This window comes from Lepus europaeus, chromosome 11, assembly GCF_033115175.1.
Source record: "Lepus europaeus isolate LE1 chromosome 11, mLepTim1.pri, whole genome shotgun sequence".
In the NCBI taxonomy this organism is placed as follows: domain Eukaryota; kingdom Metazoa; phylum Chordata; class Mammalia; order Lagomorpha; family Leporidae; genus Lepus; species Lepus europaeus.
The window spans coordinates 85,054,792-85,074,531 of NC_084837.1; the positions used below are offsets into that span (position 1 = coordinate 85,054,792).

Below are 19,740 nucleotides of genomic sequence, written 5' to 3' on the forward strand. Positions count from 1 at the left end.
GCTATGGCCTGGGAAAGCAGTGGAGGATGGCCCAAGTCCTTGAGCCCCTGCATCCATGTGGGAGACCCGGAAGAAGCTCCTGGCTCCTGGCTTCGGATCGGCACAGCTCCGCCTGTTGCAGCCATGTGGGGAGTGAACCAGTGGATGGAAGACTCTCTCTCTCTGCCTCTGCCTCTCTCTAACTCCACCTTTCAAGTAAATAAATCAATCTTAAAAAAAAAAAAAATAGAAGATTTGAAATAAATTTGTAAATGCCTCAGAGAGAAGCTTCATTACCTGGTCTTCATTCTGGTCCTTACCTTACACTATTTTAACCTTTTTAAAAAAAGAATTTCCTTTAAGTAGATTAATCACCCAGAATGCTGTTTAGATATTAATGAATTGGCTAAATCTTTTTTCCCCATTTCTATTTCCTACCCTCAAGATTTAAGTTTTCTATTATTAAGTGTTTCAGGGATATTTAAAAATGCCACATAGCAAATTACATAAATAAACCATAATTAAATAATAATATATGTATATATTTATTTACCTTTCTCAGGTAAACGTTGAATGATGATATGAAAGAAAAATAGGAATTTCTGTAGTTATGAATAGTAACTGCTAAATATACAAACTAGGTTTTTGTTCTTAAATTTTCGCAGAAACAAATATTTCATGTAAATAGCTACAGGAGTCTAAATTTTCAAGCTGGTCTCAGGCCTCAGTTGAGGCAGCTGAATCTGGCAGCAGGAGGCCTGAAGTGGAAACCAAGACTTCCTGCTCCCAGGTTTCTGGTGCTGGCTAAGGGCACTCACCTCCATTGTCTAGCCTTTTTTCCTGACCTGTTTGCTCGTTTTCTTTTAATTATTACTGTGATATTGGATGATCCCTTAGTCATTTCCCAGCTCTAAAATTCTATGCAGGGGTGGGAGCTGTGGCACAGTGGGTTAAGTCGCTGTTGTAATGCCCATATTCCTTACCAGAGTGCTTGGTTCGAATCCCAGCAACTCCGCTTCCAATCCGGCTTCCTACTAAAGCACAGCTTGGCAGGCAGTGGATGATGGCCTAGCACATGGACCCCTGCCACCCATCTGGAAGACCAAGATGAAGTTCCTGACTCCTGGCTGTGGCTTGGCCCAGCTCTGGCTATCGCAGGCATTCGGACAGGAGATTCTGTCTCTCTTGTCACTCTGCCTTTCTTTCTTTAAAAAATAAATAAAAAATAAAATACTATGAAACACAGGTAATGTCTCTAATGCAAACCACTGGATATTCTACTTTTATTGACTAATTTATCTCTCTGATGTCTAAATGAGACTATTTCTTTTTGAATCAACTTCTTGGCAGTATCTAAAGGCTTCTTCTGAGCAGACATTTGCCGCAGGGCTTAAGACTCCCCTTGGAATGCCCGCATCCTGCATCATGGTACCTAGGTCTGAGTCCTGGCGCCATTCTGGATTCCAGCTTCCTGCTCATGTACACCCTGGGAGGTCACAATGGGGGCGATGACTCAAGTAGTTCAACCCCTGCCACCCACATGGGAGCCCCAAATTGAATTCTTGGCTCCTGGCTTCAGCCTGGCCCAGCACTGTCAGTTGTGGACATTTGAGGAGTGAATCAGTGAAGGGCAGTTCTCGTTCTCTCTGTCTCTGTCTCTCTGCCTTTCAAATAAAATAAATAACTTAAAAGGCTTCTTTGGCCATGAATACTATAATAAAGAAGTGAGTTTGTTAAGTATTATAAGCTTTTATCTGATTTCTTATGACTGCTTTTTCTTCTTGCATTGCCTTTAAAAAGCTCAGCAGTGAGTCTTGTTTGCCAGCTGCAGCTGTATTTCTGTTAGAGCACAGAGTTACTCTTGGGGCTCCCGTTTGGAAGTGTTGGATTCTCATGCCAGGCCATCAGCAATGCCAGAGCTTGATAAGACCTGGATCCTCAGATTGACTTCCACGGGGCCGGAAGCTTCACGCTGACCTTCCTCGTATTGCCCCACAGAGTGAACCCATCACTTGCTACTAAGCGCTGGGTAGCGTATTCCTCTATCTGTGTCCTCCTCCACTGGGGTTCTGTATCTCCTCCCTCCCCACTTTCTCAGCACACATTCATTGGAGAATACTTTGCAGATTGGCTTTCCCATGCTAGAGTCCCTAATGACCTCCTTATACGTAGACGTATTTCACTGGTACCTTATTGAACCCCTCAACAGTCCTTGTTTCTGAAGTATGCTTTCCCCTGGGCTTCTGCCACGCAACAGTCTCCTGATTTCCTTGCTACCCTCCTGACCTCTGTCTTGCACTTTCTTTGAGGTTCTGCTTCTCAAACCTTGAATGTTGGTGTCCTGGCACAGGCCCTGTTCTCACTTTCTGGACTCTTACGCGATTCTACCTACTATCAAGGTTCCCTGTGTATGAAGAGTCTCAATTATAGATAGATCTTTCTTGATCCTGTATATATCAGTTGTGGAGTGAACACCTCTATGTGGAGTCCTATGAGCACCTAAATCACACGGCATCCAAAAGGGTGCCCGTGATCATGGCTACTTTCCTATATTCTCGCCTCCTCCTGTCTCCATAGTAACCACTCAAGCCAGACATCTCAAAGTCATCCTCCCACTCTCTCCATGTAGTTCATCAGTCACTACATTCTGTTTGTACAATTCCTAAGTCTCTCTTAAATGTATCTGCTTCTCTCTAGACTCTTTCCCATATTCAGGCCACCATCATCCCCTGCCTTTATCATGCCAAGGACCCCTACTTGGAATCCCATTTTTCATATCTCTACCGAGCGGATCTGCTCACATGATTTCCATGGTTGAAACTTTTGGTAAACTCTAAAATCCATAAGACTGTTCCTAAAGCCCTTAGTGCTATGGCCCCTACTGGCCTTTCCAGGCTTATTCCACCTGCCTAGGCCGTCCTGCACTACTCTGCCCCTCTGCAATGCCTTGCTTCCTTTCATCTTGAGGACTTCCAGTTGTCCTTCCATCCTGCTTCCTCCCTACTCTCTGGCTTTGCCAAATCCCAAGCTGAGACTGAAAGAACGAGTGGGGACTGTGGGACTGTCTAGCACAGCCTCACAAATTCAGATTGGGTATCCTCCTCCCTCCTTCCTGTATATTCTTGGTTTTTTTTAATTTATTATTTATTTATTTATTTGAAAGGCAGAGATACAGAGAGGCAGAGGCAGAGAGAGAGAGAAGTCTTCCATACACTGGTTCACTCCTCAGATGGCTGCAATGGCTGGAGCTGAGCCAATCCGAAGCCAGGAGCTTCTTCTGGGTCTCCCACGCGGGTGCAGGGGCCCAAGCACTGGGGCCATCTTCTACTGCTTTCCCAGGCCACAGCAGAGAGCTGGATTGGTCCTTTCTGTATATTCTTACAGCTACACTTGCCTGTCTACATTATCCATTAGACTAAGCCCCATAGGTATTTCATTGCTATATACCCAATGATTAGCATTTAGCCTAATACTTAGTAGATATTCAACATGTATTTGAATGAATGACTAAATGCTTGAGTATGTACAAAAAAAAAAAAAAACCTCTCAGTACCACTAGAACACAAAGCTCAAGTGCACTTGTTAGTATAGATACAATATGGAGGAATTCTCAGCAGTCTACAGGCACAGCCAGACTAGGTACCTGCCACCTCCCTCCCAGTCACCTCCTAGAAATTTAACTCCCAACAGCACTTAGTACCTTGTGTTCTCTAGTTTCAGGAGGAAAACTCACAGTAAGCTCATAAAAACGTAAAGGGTCAATAACACACTAGGTAGCCTCAAATTCCTCATTTGTAAACAGGAATGCTGAAATCCATGTTAAAGTTTTTCAAACAGCAGTTGCATTATATAAATGTAAAATAGCATTATTATTATTCAAAAACTTCAAATGATAGCCTTTTCTAGTGAATTACCAGGAATGTGGTCCATGACTATTGGTGATTTCACCATTTTCTAGACAGTTTTTCTATTCCAACAAACATCAGTTAAAGATGTCTTCACACACACACACACACACACGCACAAAGATGTGTTCAAGGATAAGGGGACAGACTCATTACATTCTCATTGCTTTCCCATTTTTCAGCTGGACGTCGGGGAATAAAACTGACCTGAAATACAGTCAAGAAATCGTGAATGCAAATTCCCCCCAACTTATAGTTCTGAATATTGAAGGTACGTTAAGGACATTGTTATAATTTTATTTATTATTCATTTCCTTGCCTATTTCCTAAGGGTCTGAGGCAGCTTTAACCAAGACACATAGATCTTGGTTAAAAAAAAATAGGGCATAATCATTAAAATAGCATCAAGAGAATAAATGCTATTATGAAGTCAGAGCAGTAATTATAATTTATAAGAAAAGCCCAGCAGCATAGTTGCTATAACTGAGTATGAAATGCCGCTCTGAGCTTCCTGGGAGTGAAGGTGAAGCCCAGGGAGGAGAAGCTGGCGCTCAATCTGAGCACATGAATTTGTCAGGAGAAGCAAAGCTGATTTCTAGCTCTGAACCCAAAGAGTAAAGCGGGACCTATTAGGAATGTTGATCAACGATAATGAAGCAGTTGCATAAAACATGCAGAAAATTTGTTTGTTTTTTTTTTTAAATTACTTAGAGACTTAAAGACATGGAGGGAAAGACAAACCAGAAAACAAACAGCAATAAAAAATTCCCATCTGCTGGTTTGCGCCCAATTGTCTCTAACAGGCCTGGCCAGAGCTGGGAGTCAGGAACCCACTCCAGGTCTCCCCCAAAGGTGGCAGGACCCCAGCTATGTCGGGCGCTGGAGCCAGTGTCCAGCACAGACGCTCTGACATACAATGCGGGTGTCTTATTGGCTAGCCAAATGCCTGCTCCCAATGTTTACTTATTTATTTGAGAGACAGAGTGGCAGAGCTCTTTCATTTGCCAGTTCTGTCCCCAGATAGATGCCTACAATAGTTGGGACTGTGTCAGGGGCACAACCTGGAATAACCCTATATGAATTACATACCTGTCATGATATTATCTGAAGGACCATTTTCAGATATGAACTGAAAAATATCTCTGGTCAGGTGCCAATTTTTGTGTATCAGTGTTTTTCTCTACAAAGTGGATTTTCAAGTACATTATCCATGATAGACATTAAAGAATGAGTAGAAACAGCTAACACATGGCACTTTCCTGTGCTAGGCACACTCCGCAGAATAACCCACAGGTGTATTATTTATTTATTTATGTATTTATTTGAAAGGCAAATGACTTCAACAGCCAGGTCTGAGCCAGGCCAAATACAAGAGCCAGGAACTCCACTCTGCAGGGGGTGCAGGAGTTGGTCCATCACCTGCTGTCTTCCCATGTGCGTTAGCAGGACTCTGGATCAGAAGCGTGGCAACTGGGACTTGAATCAGGTACTCCAAATGTGGGACACTGGCGTCCCCAGCAGTGGGTTAGTCCACTGCACCACCATGTCAGCCCCAGAGTGGGGGTGATGGTGTTGTTATTACATACTCCGTATGGAGAAGAATGTGTCTTAGATGTGAATGATCAGGAATGTAACCTTCTCTTTTTTTTTAAGATTTATTTCATTTGAAAGGCTAAGTTACAGAGAGAGGGAGAAACAGAGAGATCTTCCATCTGCTGGTTCCCGCCCAAATGACTGCAATCGCTGGGGCTAGGGCTGGCTCAGGTCGAAGCCTGGAGCTTCTAGGTCTCCGATGGCAGCTTAACCTGCTGTGCCACAACATCGGCCCCGGTTTCAATTTTCAAACCTCTCAGAAATTGTAGAATATAAAATAGTAGATGTTGAAAGTCCCACTTTGAAAATGATTTCACTCATTGCACAGATACACTGTGAGCTCCTGCAGGCCTCCAGATTTTGCATTTTAATGGTGAGGACGGAGCAGTGGGTTACGCGGGCATGGGTCAGAAGTCAGAGCAGGGAGATGGCACTGTTGCTATAGGGTGGTTTTGTCAAAACAAGTCTTTTGGAGGCTTAGGTGAAAAAATTAAGGCCAGCTGGCTAACACAGGCCAAAGAACAGCCTCCTCCACTATTTCGTGTTACCCTCTCTGGTACCGCTGGGGCCACTGCTCTCCCAGCCTGGGATTTTCACATGATGCGCATGAAGACCCTGCAGCTACACAAATAGAAGAACATGCTTTAAAACAGAGACTTCTCTGGAGCCATTGTTCTGGCGAAGCAGGTTAGGCGGCCATCGGCGGGGCCAGCATCCGAAATGCCAGTGCCAGTTCAAGTCCCGGCTGTTCCTCTTCGAATCCAGCTTCCTGCTAATGAACCAGCTGCTGATGGCCCACGTGGTCGGGCCCCGCTTGGGCATGGTCCAGCCCTAACCCCAGCCACTGGGGTCATCTGGGGAGTGAACCGGAGGATGGAAGATCTCTCACGGTCACTCTGCCTTTCAAATAAATAAATAAATAAATCTTTAAAAATATACACCTGTCTATTTAAAAAGCGCTTTCCTGCGCTGTTTTTCTTAAATTTATCCGGAATCTTCTGTCCCTGACATACGGAGCTAAGAGGTAAGCTGGGTCTTTGCCTGGCTCTTCTCTGCCTCCAATCCGTTACCTGCCGCTGGTGGCGCTGGAGAACTTGGATCCGGCCCTGAATTCGTCAGCTCGCCCCGCCCTGCTCCCCGAGACCTGCCCCTCGCACCTGCCCAATCTCACCCCTAGCTCTGACTGCGCCCCGCTCCACGCCCTGAGCCCCGTCGTCGCGGCCCCTCGCCCCGCTCCCGGCTCCGACTGCGCCCCGCCCTGCGCCTAGAGCCCTGCCCCTCGCACACTCCCTTCCCCGCCCCCGACTCTGCGCCCCGCCCCGCGCCCCGAGCCACGCCCCACCTCGCTCCCCGCTCTGATTACGTCCAGTCCTTGAGCCCGCCCAACCCCGCCCCGCCCCCAGCTCTAACTGAGCCCCGCCCCGCGCCCCGAGCCACGCCCCACCTCGCTCCCCGCTCTGATTACGTCCCTCCCCTGAGCCCGCCCCGCCCCGCCCCGCGGCCCGAGCCACGCCCTCGTGCCCGCCCCGCCCCGCCCCCCGCTCTGATTACGTCCCGCCCTTGAGCCCGCCCTGCCCCGCTCCGCCCCCAGCACGGACTTCGCCCCGCCCCGCGGCCCGAGCCCCGCCCACGCGCCCGCCCAGCTCCGCCCCCAGCTGCGGCTGCGCCCCTCCCCGCTAACCTAGCCTCGCGCCGGTCTCCTCGCGCCCCGCGCCCGGCCCCGCGCGTTTCGCGTCTCCTCGGGGCCCAGCGCCGGCTTCTGCTGTCGCCATGACGGCGGCCGTGTTCTTCGGCTGCACCTTCATTGCCTTCGGGCCTGCGCTCGCCCTCTACATCTTCACCATCGCCTCCGACCCGTTACGCGTCATCTTCCTCATCGCCGGGTGAGGCGGTTGCGCCGGGAAACCGGGACGCCTGCCCCGCCCGGGATGCCCGCGGCCCCGGGCGTCCCCGTCGAACGGCTCGGCCTGGCTGGGCTGGGCGGGGGAGACGGGGACCCCGCTCCCTCAGGGCTCCGAGCCAGAGCCGAGATCCCAGGGGCGGGCTCCGAGGAAGGAGCTCGTGTCCGTGGGTCCCGGAAACCCCTGGCGCCGGGCTCCTGAGGGCTTTGGCCTGGGGCCGCGGGTGGGCTTCGGTCGGCTGTGTGGACACTAAGAGTGTGAGGGGGAAACGACGAATAAAGTAGCGTGTGCGTCCTGGCCCCCGAGTTTGCTGATTCTCAGAGGCGTCTGTGGCCCCCGAAGGCTGACCAGAGGCGGGGACAGTAATCCGCCCGCTCTGCCGGAGCGTCACCTGGGCCCGGGTGGGTTGACACTGGCCGCGCCAGCCCGCTCCAGCCCGGCTCAGCTGAATCCTAGCGTTCCTTTAAGCTCCCGGGCTGAGTGAGGCGAGGTGCTGAGCCACCTGTCGTGCGCCGCCTCCTGGGAGCTTAGCGCCCGGCTCTGCTGGCCAGTGTGGCCATCATCCCGGCGCTCCCTGGGGACACAGGCGTCTCCCCTGGCACCAGGCTAGCCCGGCCGGCCCCCCGTCGGCTCTACCGACCGTGTTGAATCAGAAACAACAGATTTTGGCTGCAGGCTTGTGCAGCTTGCTGTAACTTACCGTCCATGGGGTGGGGGTGGGGGTGGAAAACAGACCACAAGTTTTCAGCCTCAGGATTTTTTTTTTTCTGTTTAATCAGTAACTGTTGATAGAGATGTGGTTTTTTTTTTTTTCCCCCCTGTGGAAAAGAACACTTTGTGGATATCTGACCACCAAATCCATACTTGTTGGTAGTTTTGTTTTGTTTTTTAAGATTTATTTATTTATTTGAGAAGTAGAGTTACAGAAAGTTCTTCCATCTGCTGGTTCACTCCCCAGATGGCCACAACGGCCAGACAGCACCTATCAGAAGTCAGGAGCTTCTTCCGGGTCTCCCACTCGGGTGCAGCGGCCCAAGGAATTGGGCCATCTTCCATTGCTTTCCCAGGCCATCAGCAGGGAGCTGGATCGGAAGTAGAACAGCCAGGACTTAAACCAGCGCCCATATGGGATGAGCACTGCAGTCGGCGGCTTCACCTGCTAAGCCACAGTGCTGGCCCCTGGTAGATGATAAAGATAGGAAAACCGCAGAAGTCACAGGATGTAGATGTTTCGAGTGAGCAAAGCATTGATTAGGAAGAGTAGCAAATAGGTTTACAGCCAGCCTGTCCTCGTGGATGCACTTGAAGAAGCAGGTCACTGAAAACGAGTCATGGCTGGGAAAGCGTGCCTTCCTCTGGGACTAGGTGTTTGTCTCACCAGGGCAGATACACCTTGATAAGGAACAGCTGATCTAGAGCACCACCTTGTGAAGTCATCCTGTGTTCTTTAAAAAAAAAAAAGAAATGTGTTCATTCTCAAGCAGGTTTTTTTTTCCCCTCAGTTTTAAATCATTATAAATCCTGTCCTTAAAGCTTAATTTTTCCTAATTTTCAGAGCTTTCTTCTGGCTAGTGTCTCTCCTGCTTTCGTCCCTGATTTGGTTCATAGCAAGACTCATTACTGACAGCAAAGAGGGACCCAAGCAGAAATATCTGCTGATCTTCGGAGTGTTGCTCTCAGTCCTGATCCAAGAAACGTTCCGGTTTGCATATTATAGGCTTATCAAGTAAGTCAAATGCTCTACCTTTCTCTCAGATTTGAACCATGATTTGATAATTTAACATTAATGTCCTGTGTATTTGTGGGTTCATACCTTCCTACATAGATCCAAGCCAAGGAATTGGTACATTTCCATCCTGAAAACTGTGTTTTTTTTTTTTTTGACTTGTGGCCTTCTTTTCCTACTTTCCGTTTTTTTCTTCCTTCCTCTCCTCCCTCTTTCCTTCCTTCCTCACATCATCCTAGACACATCAGTGGTTAAAAAGACAGTTTCTGGCTTCATGTAGCTTTATCATAGTGAGAGGAGACAGCTAACAAATTAATGGACAAGAAAATACATTGTGGGTGGGTGGGTGTTTGGCATAGTGGCTTATGTCAGTGCTTGGGATGCTACCTTGTATACTGGAGTACCTGGTTAAAGTTCTGGCTACTCGGTTCTCAATGGAGCTTCCTGCAGAAAATGATGGCCTAATACTTGGGTTCCTGACACCCACGAGACCCAGATGGAGTTCCAGGCTGGCCCTGCTCTGGCTTTTGCAGGTATTTGGGAAGTAAACCTTCTGGTGTAAGGCCTCTTCCCTCTTTCAAATAAATAAACTTTTTTTTTTTTTGACAGGCAGAGTGGACAGTGAGAGAGACAGAGAGAGAGGTCTTCCTTTTTGCCGTTGGTTCACTCTCCAATGGCCGCCGCGGCTGGCGCATCATGCTGATCCGAAGCCAGGAGCCAGGTGCTTCTCTTGGTCTCCCATGCGGGTGCAGGGTCCAAGGACTTGGGCCATCCTCCACTGCCTTCCCGACCGGGACTAGAACCCGGTGTGCCGGCGCCACAAGGCAGAGGATTAGCCTGTTAAGCCACGGAGCTGGCCTCAAATAAATAAACTTTAAAATATTGAAACAAGAAAATACAATGTATCTTAGAAAACTAGACGTGCCATGGAATAAAATAAGCTAGGGAAATACAAAAAAAAAAAAAAAAAAATTCAAGCTTTTTTTTTTTTTTTAACTTGAGAGGCAGAGAGAGAGATGGGCAATAAGAGAGAGAGGGAGGGAGAGAGAGAGAGAAAAAGAGAAACACAAACACAAATCCACCCACTGGTTCACTCCCCAGATGCCTGCAGTAACCATGAAGGAGTGAAGCTGGGAGCCAGGAAGATTACCCAGGTCTCCCATGGGGATGACAGGAGCCTATTCCTTGAGCCATCATTGCTGCCTCCCAGCATCTGTACTGGAAGGAGGCTGGAGCGAGGAGCCAAGGCCAGGAATCAAACTTGGGTTCTTTGATAGAGGATGCAGGCCTCTTAGCTGCCCACTCCTCTGCTCAGAATTTTCATGTTCTTTTCTTTGCCATCACCTAATATGAGTCATTCTTAGAAGATTATGTCTTCCATTATTTTGGTAGTATTAGGGGAAAATGGGTTCATTTTGTGATATTTCCTGTTATTTCAAATCAATAATGGAAAAACATGTTAAGAGAAAAGGCTTTGCACGTGTTCCCTTTTTGGGCCAGAAAATAGGTCATCTGTAGGACCCATGAGGACCTCACATGAAACCACTGATTTGAAACAGTATTTTCTTTCAGGCAGTCATAAGGTTGGCTTTGATTACATAAGACTTAGGATGATAAGTGTGTCATCTTTTTTATTTCTGCAAATGAAGTAATTCAAGCTCTCCATAAAGTTCATAGATACAGCCAAGATAGAACCTCAGCAGTATCTCTTTATTTTAGCTTTTTTTAAAGATTTATTTATTTTGAAAGAGTTACAGAGAGAGAGGTCTTCCATCACTGGTTCACTCCCCAGATGGCCTCAATGGCCAGAGCCACGCCCATCCAAAGCCAGGAGCCAGGAGCTTCTTCCGGGTCTCCCACGTGGGTGCAGGGGCTCAAGGACTTGGGCCGTCTTCTACTGCTTTGCCAGGCCATAGCAGAAAGCTGGATTGGAAGAGGAGCAGCCGGGACTAAAACCAGCGCCCATATGGGATGCCAGTGCTTCAGGCCAGGGCATTAACCTGCCGCGCCATAGCGCAGGCCCAATATATATATATATATATTTTTTTTTTGACAGAGTGGACAGTGAGAGAGAGAGAGACAGAGAGAAAGGTCTTCCTTTTCCATTGGTTCACCCCCCAATGGCCGCTGCAGCCAGCGTGCTGCAGCCGGTGCACCGCACTGATCCGAAGCCAGGAGCCAGGTGCTTCCTCCTGGTCTCCCATGCAGGTGCAGGGCCTAAGGACTTGGGCCATCCTCCACTGCAGTTCTGGGCCATAGCAGAGAGCTGGACAGGAAGAGGAGTAACCGGGACAGAATCCGGCGCCCCGACTGGGACTAGAACCTGGTGTGCCGGCACCGTAGGCGGAGGATTAGCCTATTGAGCCGCAGCACTGGCCCCAATATCTCTTTATTTAAATTTTTATTTACTTTATTTGAAAGGCCAAAAGACAGAAATCTTCCATCCTCTGGGTTCACTCCTGCAAATGCTTATACCAGCTGGCGCTGGACCAAGCCAGTCAGGAGCCCAGGACTCAATCCTGGGTCTCCCATGTGAATGATCTGATCCCAAGTACTTGAGCCATCACCTGCTGCATTCCAGAGTGAGCATTAGCAGGAATCAGAAGCAGAGCTGGAACTTGAACCCAAGCACCCTGGTATGGGATTAGGCATCTTAAGCAGTGTCTAAACTGCTGTACCAAAAGCCCACCCCCCTACAACATCCCTTTTAATGGGATTCTGTAGTTTGTTCTTGGCAATATGCTAGGCCTTCTGTATTTTTTACTTTTTAATAACATACTGAATTTCCTTTTCATAATGAAGCCATTTAAATTACAAATTCAAAACCAGGAAGCCGTTGCTTAGAAGTAAAATTCTTATCTTGGAAAAAGTCTTAAAATGAAATACCCAGTAGTTCCCGGAAATATTGAAGAGCAATAAATAGCAAAGATGGTATTTAAATTTTCCTAGGGGGGCCGGCACTGTGGTGCAGTGGGTTAGAGCCCCAGCCTGCAGCACCAGCATCCCATCTAGGCATTGCTGGTTCGAATCCTGGCTGCTCCTCTTCCAATCCAGTTCTCTCCTGTGGCCTGGGAAAGCCATGGAAGATGGCTCAACTCCCTAGGCCCCTGCAACTGCGTTGGAGCCTGGAGGAAGTTCCTGGCTTCAGATTGGCTCAGCTCTGGCCATTGTGGTCATTTGGGGAGTGAACCAGTGGAATTATTAAAAGGAATTCTTTTTTTTTTTTTTTTTTTTTTTTTTTTTTAAGACAGGCAGAGTGGACAGTGAGAGAGAGACAGAAAGGTCTTCCTTTTGCCGTTGGTTCACCCTCCAATGGCTGCCGCGGCCAGCGCGCTGCAGCAGGTGCACCACTCTGATCCGAAGGCAGGAGCTAGGTGCTTATCCTGGTCTCCCATGGGGTGCAGGGCCCAAGCACTTGGGCCATCCTCCACTGCACTCCCTGGCCACAGCAGAGAGCTGGCCTGGAAGAGGGGCAACCGGGACAGAATCCGGCACCCCGACCGGGACTAGAACCCGGTGTGCTGGCGCCACAAGGTGGAGGATTAGCCTATTGAGCTGTAGTGCCAGCTTAAAAGTAATTCTTTAAAAAATTAAAAAATTTCCTTAGGAATACATCATCCCTAATGGACATCTAGCTGTGGGTGAATGCTTCTGGCGTGTAGCAGTTAGTACTGTCCTGCTGGAGTTTTAATTTTAGCTGTAGAATATCATCATCTTCCTGCTGACCTCTGTGCCCCTCATCAGGTGACTGAAACCTCTGCCACATGGTGACCGTTGTACCCTTTTAAGGGTAGCGATGCCTGAGTACTTCACCTGGACTGCGGAAGATGTGGCTGCGGCTTCCCAGCCTTCCCCAGTCTTGTCTTTTGTTAGCAGATTTGAGCCTTTTTGTTAGCACTTTGTTTATACCTGTGCTCCCGACCCAACACAGGCTTCTCTGTGTTCTAGGTAGTGCTTTGCCTAGGCTTTGCCCTCTCACTGAGTTGGCTAAGCTTGCATTGTGTTTTCCTGGCAGCAGCATCACTGGCTCATGTTTTTGCATTTTCCTTGGACGGTTCTAATTTTGAAAAGAAGTTAATATCGTTTTTGTTCAAGGTTAATTTTATTTATTTGAAAGGCAGACAGGAGAGGGTGCAGGGAGGGAGGGAGAAGGGTATCAGCCGTTGGTTCCATTCCCAGATGGCCCCAATGGCCATGCAAGTCAGGAGCCTGGAACTCCATCTGGGTCTCCCACATGGGGTCCAAGCACTTGAGCCATCCTCCACTTCTTTCCCAGGTGCACTAGCAGTTAGCTGGATCAGAAGCAGAACAGCTGGGACTCAGTCTGGTGCTGTGACGTGGGATGCCGGCTTTGCAGGCAGCGGCTTAACTCGCTGCACCACAACACTGGCCCCAAAAGTTAATTTCTGATACAGAATTTCACAATTTAGAACAGGGGCTTAGTAACCGTCTTGGACTTACATGTACATTCAAAAACCTGACTTCCAAAAACCAGAGCTCCTGAATGGGTATCTGCTGTTCTTCTCTGCCTTGTTTCTACATGGTTTCCACCTGAAATGGCTGTCTGTTGGCAGTAGTTTTAAAGGACCATAACCTAAACATGGGGCAGGAAAGGAGTAGGGCCACAGGAGGAAGAAATGAAGGCTATCAGTCCACAGCCAGCATGCCAGGAAGTTCCGAGAAGCCCGTTTGGTCTCCTGGGGAAACCATGCTTGCTTCTCTGAAGGGACCTTTGGCAATGTGTAAACAGATCGTAGGACAAAACACGGTGACCAAGTGCCTTTGTTTGCATTTGGAAAATGGCTCTTGTACAAGCCTTCGGAATAGTCTACAACATTTTAGTAGCAAATTTTAGAAATCCTGGATGTTACAGCTGCGTTATAGATGCATTGAAATTGTTCCTTTAGGCTACACTACATTCAGATAAAGGGGCTTTGGCGTCATTAGCACTTCATCTCCACTGCCAGTGTAACTGTTGAAGTTTAAAGTACTGCCTCACTGCAACTTGTGCTACCTGAATTTGGTGCCAAGATTAAAATACGGAGGATTTGCAGTGATTTTTGTAAATATAAAGAATCAAAACATCATTGCAGTCTAATTTATTTCATGCCCTTAAGAACACAGTCACTTCCTCTTGAATAAATAAATAATTTATCTGTTTATTTTTAAATAGGTGCTTTATACTTTTTTTTCAAGATTTATTTACTTATTTGACAGGCAGAGTTGCAGACAGAAGGGGGGAAAGAGAGAGAGAGAGAGAAAGAAAGAGAGAGATCGATCTTCCATCTGCTGGTTTACTTTCTAAATGGCTGCAATGGCTGGAGTTGGGCAGATCTGAAGCCAGGAGCCAGGAACTTCTTCTGGGTCTGCCACGTGGGTGCAGGAGCCCAAGGACTTGGGCCATCTTCTGTTGCTTTTCCAGGCCATTAGCAGGGAGCTGGCTAGGAAGAGGAGCAGTCGGGACGTGAACCAGCGCCTAGATGGGATACCTGCACTACAGGTGGAGGCTTAACCTTCTACCTCACGGCCCTGGGCTTGAATGAATAATTTATAACTTTCAGTTTGGCAGAGCCTTGCACAAGTGGTAGCATTTCCTATACTAATTTTTAAAAATCAGGATGGTTAATGGATACAGAGGTGTACAGTTTGACGAGGATTTTTTTTAAATTGTTTGAGAGGTAGAGTGACAGAGATCCTTTATCTTCTCATTCACTCCCAAATGCCCATAGCAGCCAGGGCTGGGCCAGGAACTCAGAAGTCCATCTGGATCTCATACCTCAGTGGCAGGGACCCAAACTCTGAGTCGTCATCTACTGCCCTCCAGGATGTGCAATAGTAGCAAGCTGGATCCGAAGCAGAGGTTGGATTCAACCGCAGGCGTTCTTTTTTTTTTTTTTTTTTTTTAAAGATTTACTTGTGAGGCAGAGTTAGAGAGAGAGAGGTCTTCCACTACTCACTGGTTCACTCCCTAAATGTCTGCAGTGGCTGGAGCTGTGCTGATCCAAAGCCAGGTGCTAGGAGCTTCTTTCAGGTCTCCCACATGGGTGCAGGGACCTAAGCACTCGGGCCATCTTCTACAGGTGCCTTGGGAGGGAGCTGGATAGGAAGTGGAGCAGCAGGATTTAAACTGGCGCCTGTATGGGATGCCGGCACCTCAGGTGGAAGCTTAACGTACTTCCCAGTGTCCCAATCCATGGCTTAATCCACTGAGCCACAGTACTTGCCCTAAGGATGAATAACTTGATGCTGTGTAGCACAGTAAGGTAACTCTGGTTGAAAATGATTAGTTGAGTCTTTCAAAACAGCTAGTAGAGAGGATTTAAATTTTTAAAAAATTTTATTTGAGAAATGGCAAATTTGGTTTACTTTCCGAATGCCCACAAGGGCTAAGGATTGGCCAGGCCAAAGTGGGGAGCCAGGAGCTCTGTCCGGGTCTCCCATGTAAGTAACAGAAACCCAGTTACTGGAACCATCACCACTGCCTGCTAAGGTCTGCAGTAGCAGGAAGCTGGAGTCAGGAGCCAAAGCTGAGTGTCGGACTCGGGCAACTCCCAGAGGGGGCATAAGTGTCTTAACCTGCAGACCAGACGCCTGTCCCAGGAGGGGAGATTTGAATGTTCTCCAAAGAAACGACAAATGTCTGAAGTGAAAGGCCGATAACCTTGATCTTGTCATTACACATTGTATACATGTGTTAAAATGTCACATTGTACACCGTAAATATGTGCAAGTTATAACATGTCAGTTAAAAAGATAGAAAAAAAAATCCAAGTTATATTGCCTAAAATAGATACTACAGGTTTCTCTATTTGTACAAATAAATTCTTTTTAAAGACTTATTTGTCTGAAAGGCAAAGTTACACAGAGAGCTTCCATCTACTGGTTCACTCCCCAAATGCCTGCAATGGCCAGGGCTGGACCAGGCCAAAGTCGGGAGCCTGGAACTCCTTCCAGGTGTCCCATGGGTAGCAGGGGGCCAAGCACTAGAGGCATCCTCCACTGTTTTCCCTGGCACATTGATGGGGGCTATATTGGAGAGGTGGAGCAGCCAGGACTCGAACTGACACTCATAATGGGATGCCAGAGGTATTGCAGCAGCTTAATCTGCTGTGCCACAATGCCAGCCCCTGTACAAATACATTTGTAATTTAATTCAATTTTTTCTTATAATGCTCTCATAAATATTATATAATTTTTGGTAATTTTAGGAAAACTTCCATTTATAGAAAAAATATTAAGAAAATCATTTTTGGGCGGTGCTGCGGCTCAATAGGCTAATCCTCCACCTGCGGCGCTGGCACACCGGGTTCTAGTCCCGGTCGGGGCACCGGATTCTGTCCCGGTTGCCCCTCTTCCAGGCCAGCTCTCTGCTGTGGCCAGGGAGTGCAGTGGAGGATGGCCCAAGTGCTTGGGCCCTGCACCCCATGGGAGACCAGGATAAGCACCTGGCTCCTGCCATCAGATCAGCGCGGTGTGCCGGCCGCAGCACACCAGCCATAGTGGCCACTTTGGGGGGTGAACCAACGGCAAAGGAAGACCTTTCTCTCTGTCTCTCTCTCTCTCTCACTGTCCACTCAGCCTGTCAAAAATAAAAAAAAAGAAAAAAATCATTTTAAGAGGCATGTTTATTTTTAAACATTTCTAAAATGGTGTATTTATTTTTATTTTATGTTTGCTACTCTCCCTTTCTTATACATGCCAGCCCCACATCTTCAAAAAAGAATGGAAGAAACATGAAGGATGGTGGGATTCACCAGTTGTTTTTCAAAGTTTATATTTAAAAATTGCAGTTTTCTTTTTTCTTGTTCTTAGAGACACAATAACAAATGCAAACAAAGACATTTCCACTTTAGTAAAACAGAAGTACACCCAGAAGCTGATCATGTTTTGTGCTTTCTCACTTCCTAATGTTAACATTGGGAACTGTTAGTGCCAGAACCTTTCCTCCCACTAACTCCATTACATAAGATGAGGAAGTTTATTACACTGTTGAATTTATAAGTTTAATATACTTCATTATACCAAATATCATTACTGAGCAATTAATATTAAACAAAATTCCTGTGAAATTCGTTGATTCAACCATATAAGTGTTGATAGATTTGTCGATGATGTTTCTTACTATTTTATATATCTCATAAGCTTTTTTAAAAGTTTTTTTAAAAGATTTAAAAAATTTTTTAAAAGATTTATTTATTTACTTAAAAGAGTTACAGAGAGAGGAGGAGAGGCAGAGAGAGAGAGAGGTCTTCCATCCGCTGGTTCACACCCCAGTTGGCTGCAACGGCCCAAGCTGCGCCAATCCGAAGCCAGGAGCCAGGAGCTTCTTCCGGGTCTCCTACATGAGTGCAGGGGCCCAAGGCCCCAGGCCATCATCTGATGCTTTCTCAGGTCATAGCAGAGAACTGGATCAGAAATAGAGCAACTGGGACTTGAACTGGTGCCCATATGGGATACTGGCACTGCAGGCAGCAGTCTTACCTGCTACGCTGCAGCGCTGACCTCTAAAGACTTTATTTTATTTTTACTTGAAAGTCAGAGTTAGAGCAGAGGCAGAGGCCAAGAGAGAGGAAGTCTTCCATCTGCTGGTTCACTCCTCAGATGGTGGTAACAGCTGGCACTGAGTTGATCTGAAGCCAGGAGCTTCTTCCAGGTCTCCCATGCAGGTGCAGGGTCCCAAGGACTTGGGCCTTCTTCTACTGCTTTCCCAGGCCACAGCAGAGAGCTGGATCGGAAGTGGAGCAGCCGGAACTGGAACTGGCGCCTATACGGGATGCTGGCACTGCAGGTGGTAGCTTTACCTGCTGCACCATAACACTGGTCCCGACTTATAAGCTTTAATTAGCCTTTAAAATCCCTATGACAGATAATTTTATTTAAGAAAATTGAATATTTAAGTTGATGACTGCTCCAAAGAAGAAAGCAGTCACTTAAATTTCTGGCTCATGTCCTGGCTATCAAACAATGCTTATAGAAGAGAACATGGAAATGGCACGTTGTTCCTTTTGAGTCTAGAAAAGCAAAGAATCCTTTTATTTTTTTTTTTTATTTTTTTTTTAACTTTTATTTAATGAATATAAATTTCCAGTGTACAGCTTATGGATTACAATGGCTTCCCCCTCCCATAACTTCCCTCCCACCCGCAACCCTCCCCTCTCCCGCTCCCTCTCCCCTTCCTTTTGCATCAAGATTCATTTTCAATTCTCTTTATATACAGAAGATCAATTTAGTATAAAGATTTCATCAGTTTGCACCCACATAGAAACACAAAGTGAAACATACTGTTTGAGTACTAGTTATAGCATTAAATCACAATGTACAGTACATTAAGGACAGAGATCCCACATGAGGAGCAAGTGCACAGTGGCTCCTGTTGTTGACCCAACAAATTGACACTCTAGTTTATGGCGCCAGTAACCATCCTAGGCTGTCGTCATGAGTTGCCAAGGCTATGGAAGCCTTCCAAGTTTGCCGACTCTGATCATATTTAGACAAGGTCATAAAAGACAGAGTGAGGATAGTAACCAATGATCCTAAGAGTGGCATTTACCAGGTTTGAACAATTATACAGCATTAAGTGGGGAAGAGGACCATCAGTACACACAGGTTGGGAGTAGAGCCATTGGTGGTAGAGTAGAGGTTATGATTACAAAGGAATGAGGCCCAAGTGCACTAGACAGGGCCTAGAACAAAGGACAGAGTCATTATTAGAGGAGCTAAGAAAGGTGCTGTCTAAGCTACAATTAAGTTTTCTGATTGAGAGGCAAATAGAACCTGATAGAAGGGGCTTGATAATAATCTGGTGGGCTTTAGGCCTTGTAAATTCAGAGGCCCAGACCTATCTATCTCTTCACATGGGGTATATCCTAAGGGAGGTGTGAACCTCCTAGGGGAAGGCACTCTGTTGACTTTCATGACTTGGCTGGCCTGGGAGGAGAGCTGGCCAGGTAAAGGCAGGGGGCATCTCTAACAAGAAATTTATAGTTCTGCCTGCAATGTTGCTGACCCTACTTGACCATCCCCTCAGCTGCAGTGGTCACTTTGGAAGTTGGGCTGAGTGAAGGGCTTTTCAGCTTAGAGCCAATAAGATCTGTGGCTCTGACCTGGGCATCCTTCGACTTCATTATGCTTATTACTGGCTTAGTGGAAGCTCACAGTGGCTTAATTTAATCAGTGATGTGACTATTTGTGTGATGAATAGGCCAGCTGTAAAGAATATGTACACCTTGAAGTTTAGGTTAACACAATGCCCAGAAATAAGTATGTTCTGATTAATTTGTCCATTTTTAGAGTTAATCTAACTTCTTTTTTCAGCACTTGCTGAAAAATAATTTTATAATGTTCAGATTCATTTATTACTTTATTTAATAAACTCTCTGGGAAGTATAACTTGAGTATTCTTTGAGTCAACATCTCACATGGTTGCAGAGTTTTTTAGCCAGCAAGGGGTGGTAGTACTGAGGGTGGTGGCACCTTTAGCGTTCCTGGGGTGTGGCCTGTTTGTGAGTTGTTCATGACAGCAGCTTGGATAAGATCACTGTGGAGATCATGCATTTCCTCATGAACAGTACTCTGTCCTTTCACTTCTCTCCCAAGGGTAAACGTTTTATTCTACAGGATACATGGAAGTATCAGA

The 19,740-nt window shown here is 46.9% G+C and overlaps 1 protein-coding gene across 3 annotated transcripts in view; it reads left to right on the plus strand.

The window, feature by feature from the left end:
- The first annotated feature begins 7,180 nt into the window (after window positions 1-7,180).
- APH1B (aph-1 homolog B, gamma-secretase subunit) overlaps window positions 7,181-19,740 on the plus strand; it is an 85,815-nt gene continuing 73,255 nt past the window's right edge. For all 3 annotated transcript variants that reach the window (XM_062206089.1, XM_062206091.1, XM_062206088.1), the window contains exons 1-2: window positions 7,181-7,360; window positions 8,934-9,104. In XM_062206089.1, the coding sequence (XP_062062073.1) occupies window positions 7,248-7,360; window positions 8,934-9,104 (284 nt within the window). In that variant the 5' untranslated portion in view covers window positions 7,181-7,247. The remainder of the gene's footprint in view (window positions 7,361-8,933; window positions 9,105-19,740) is intronic.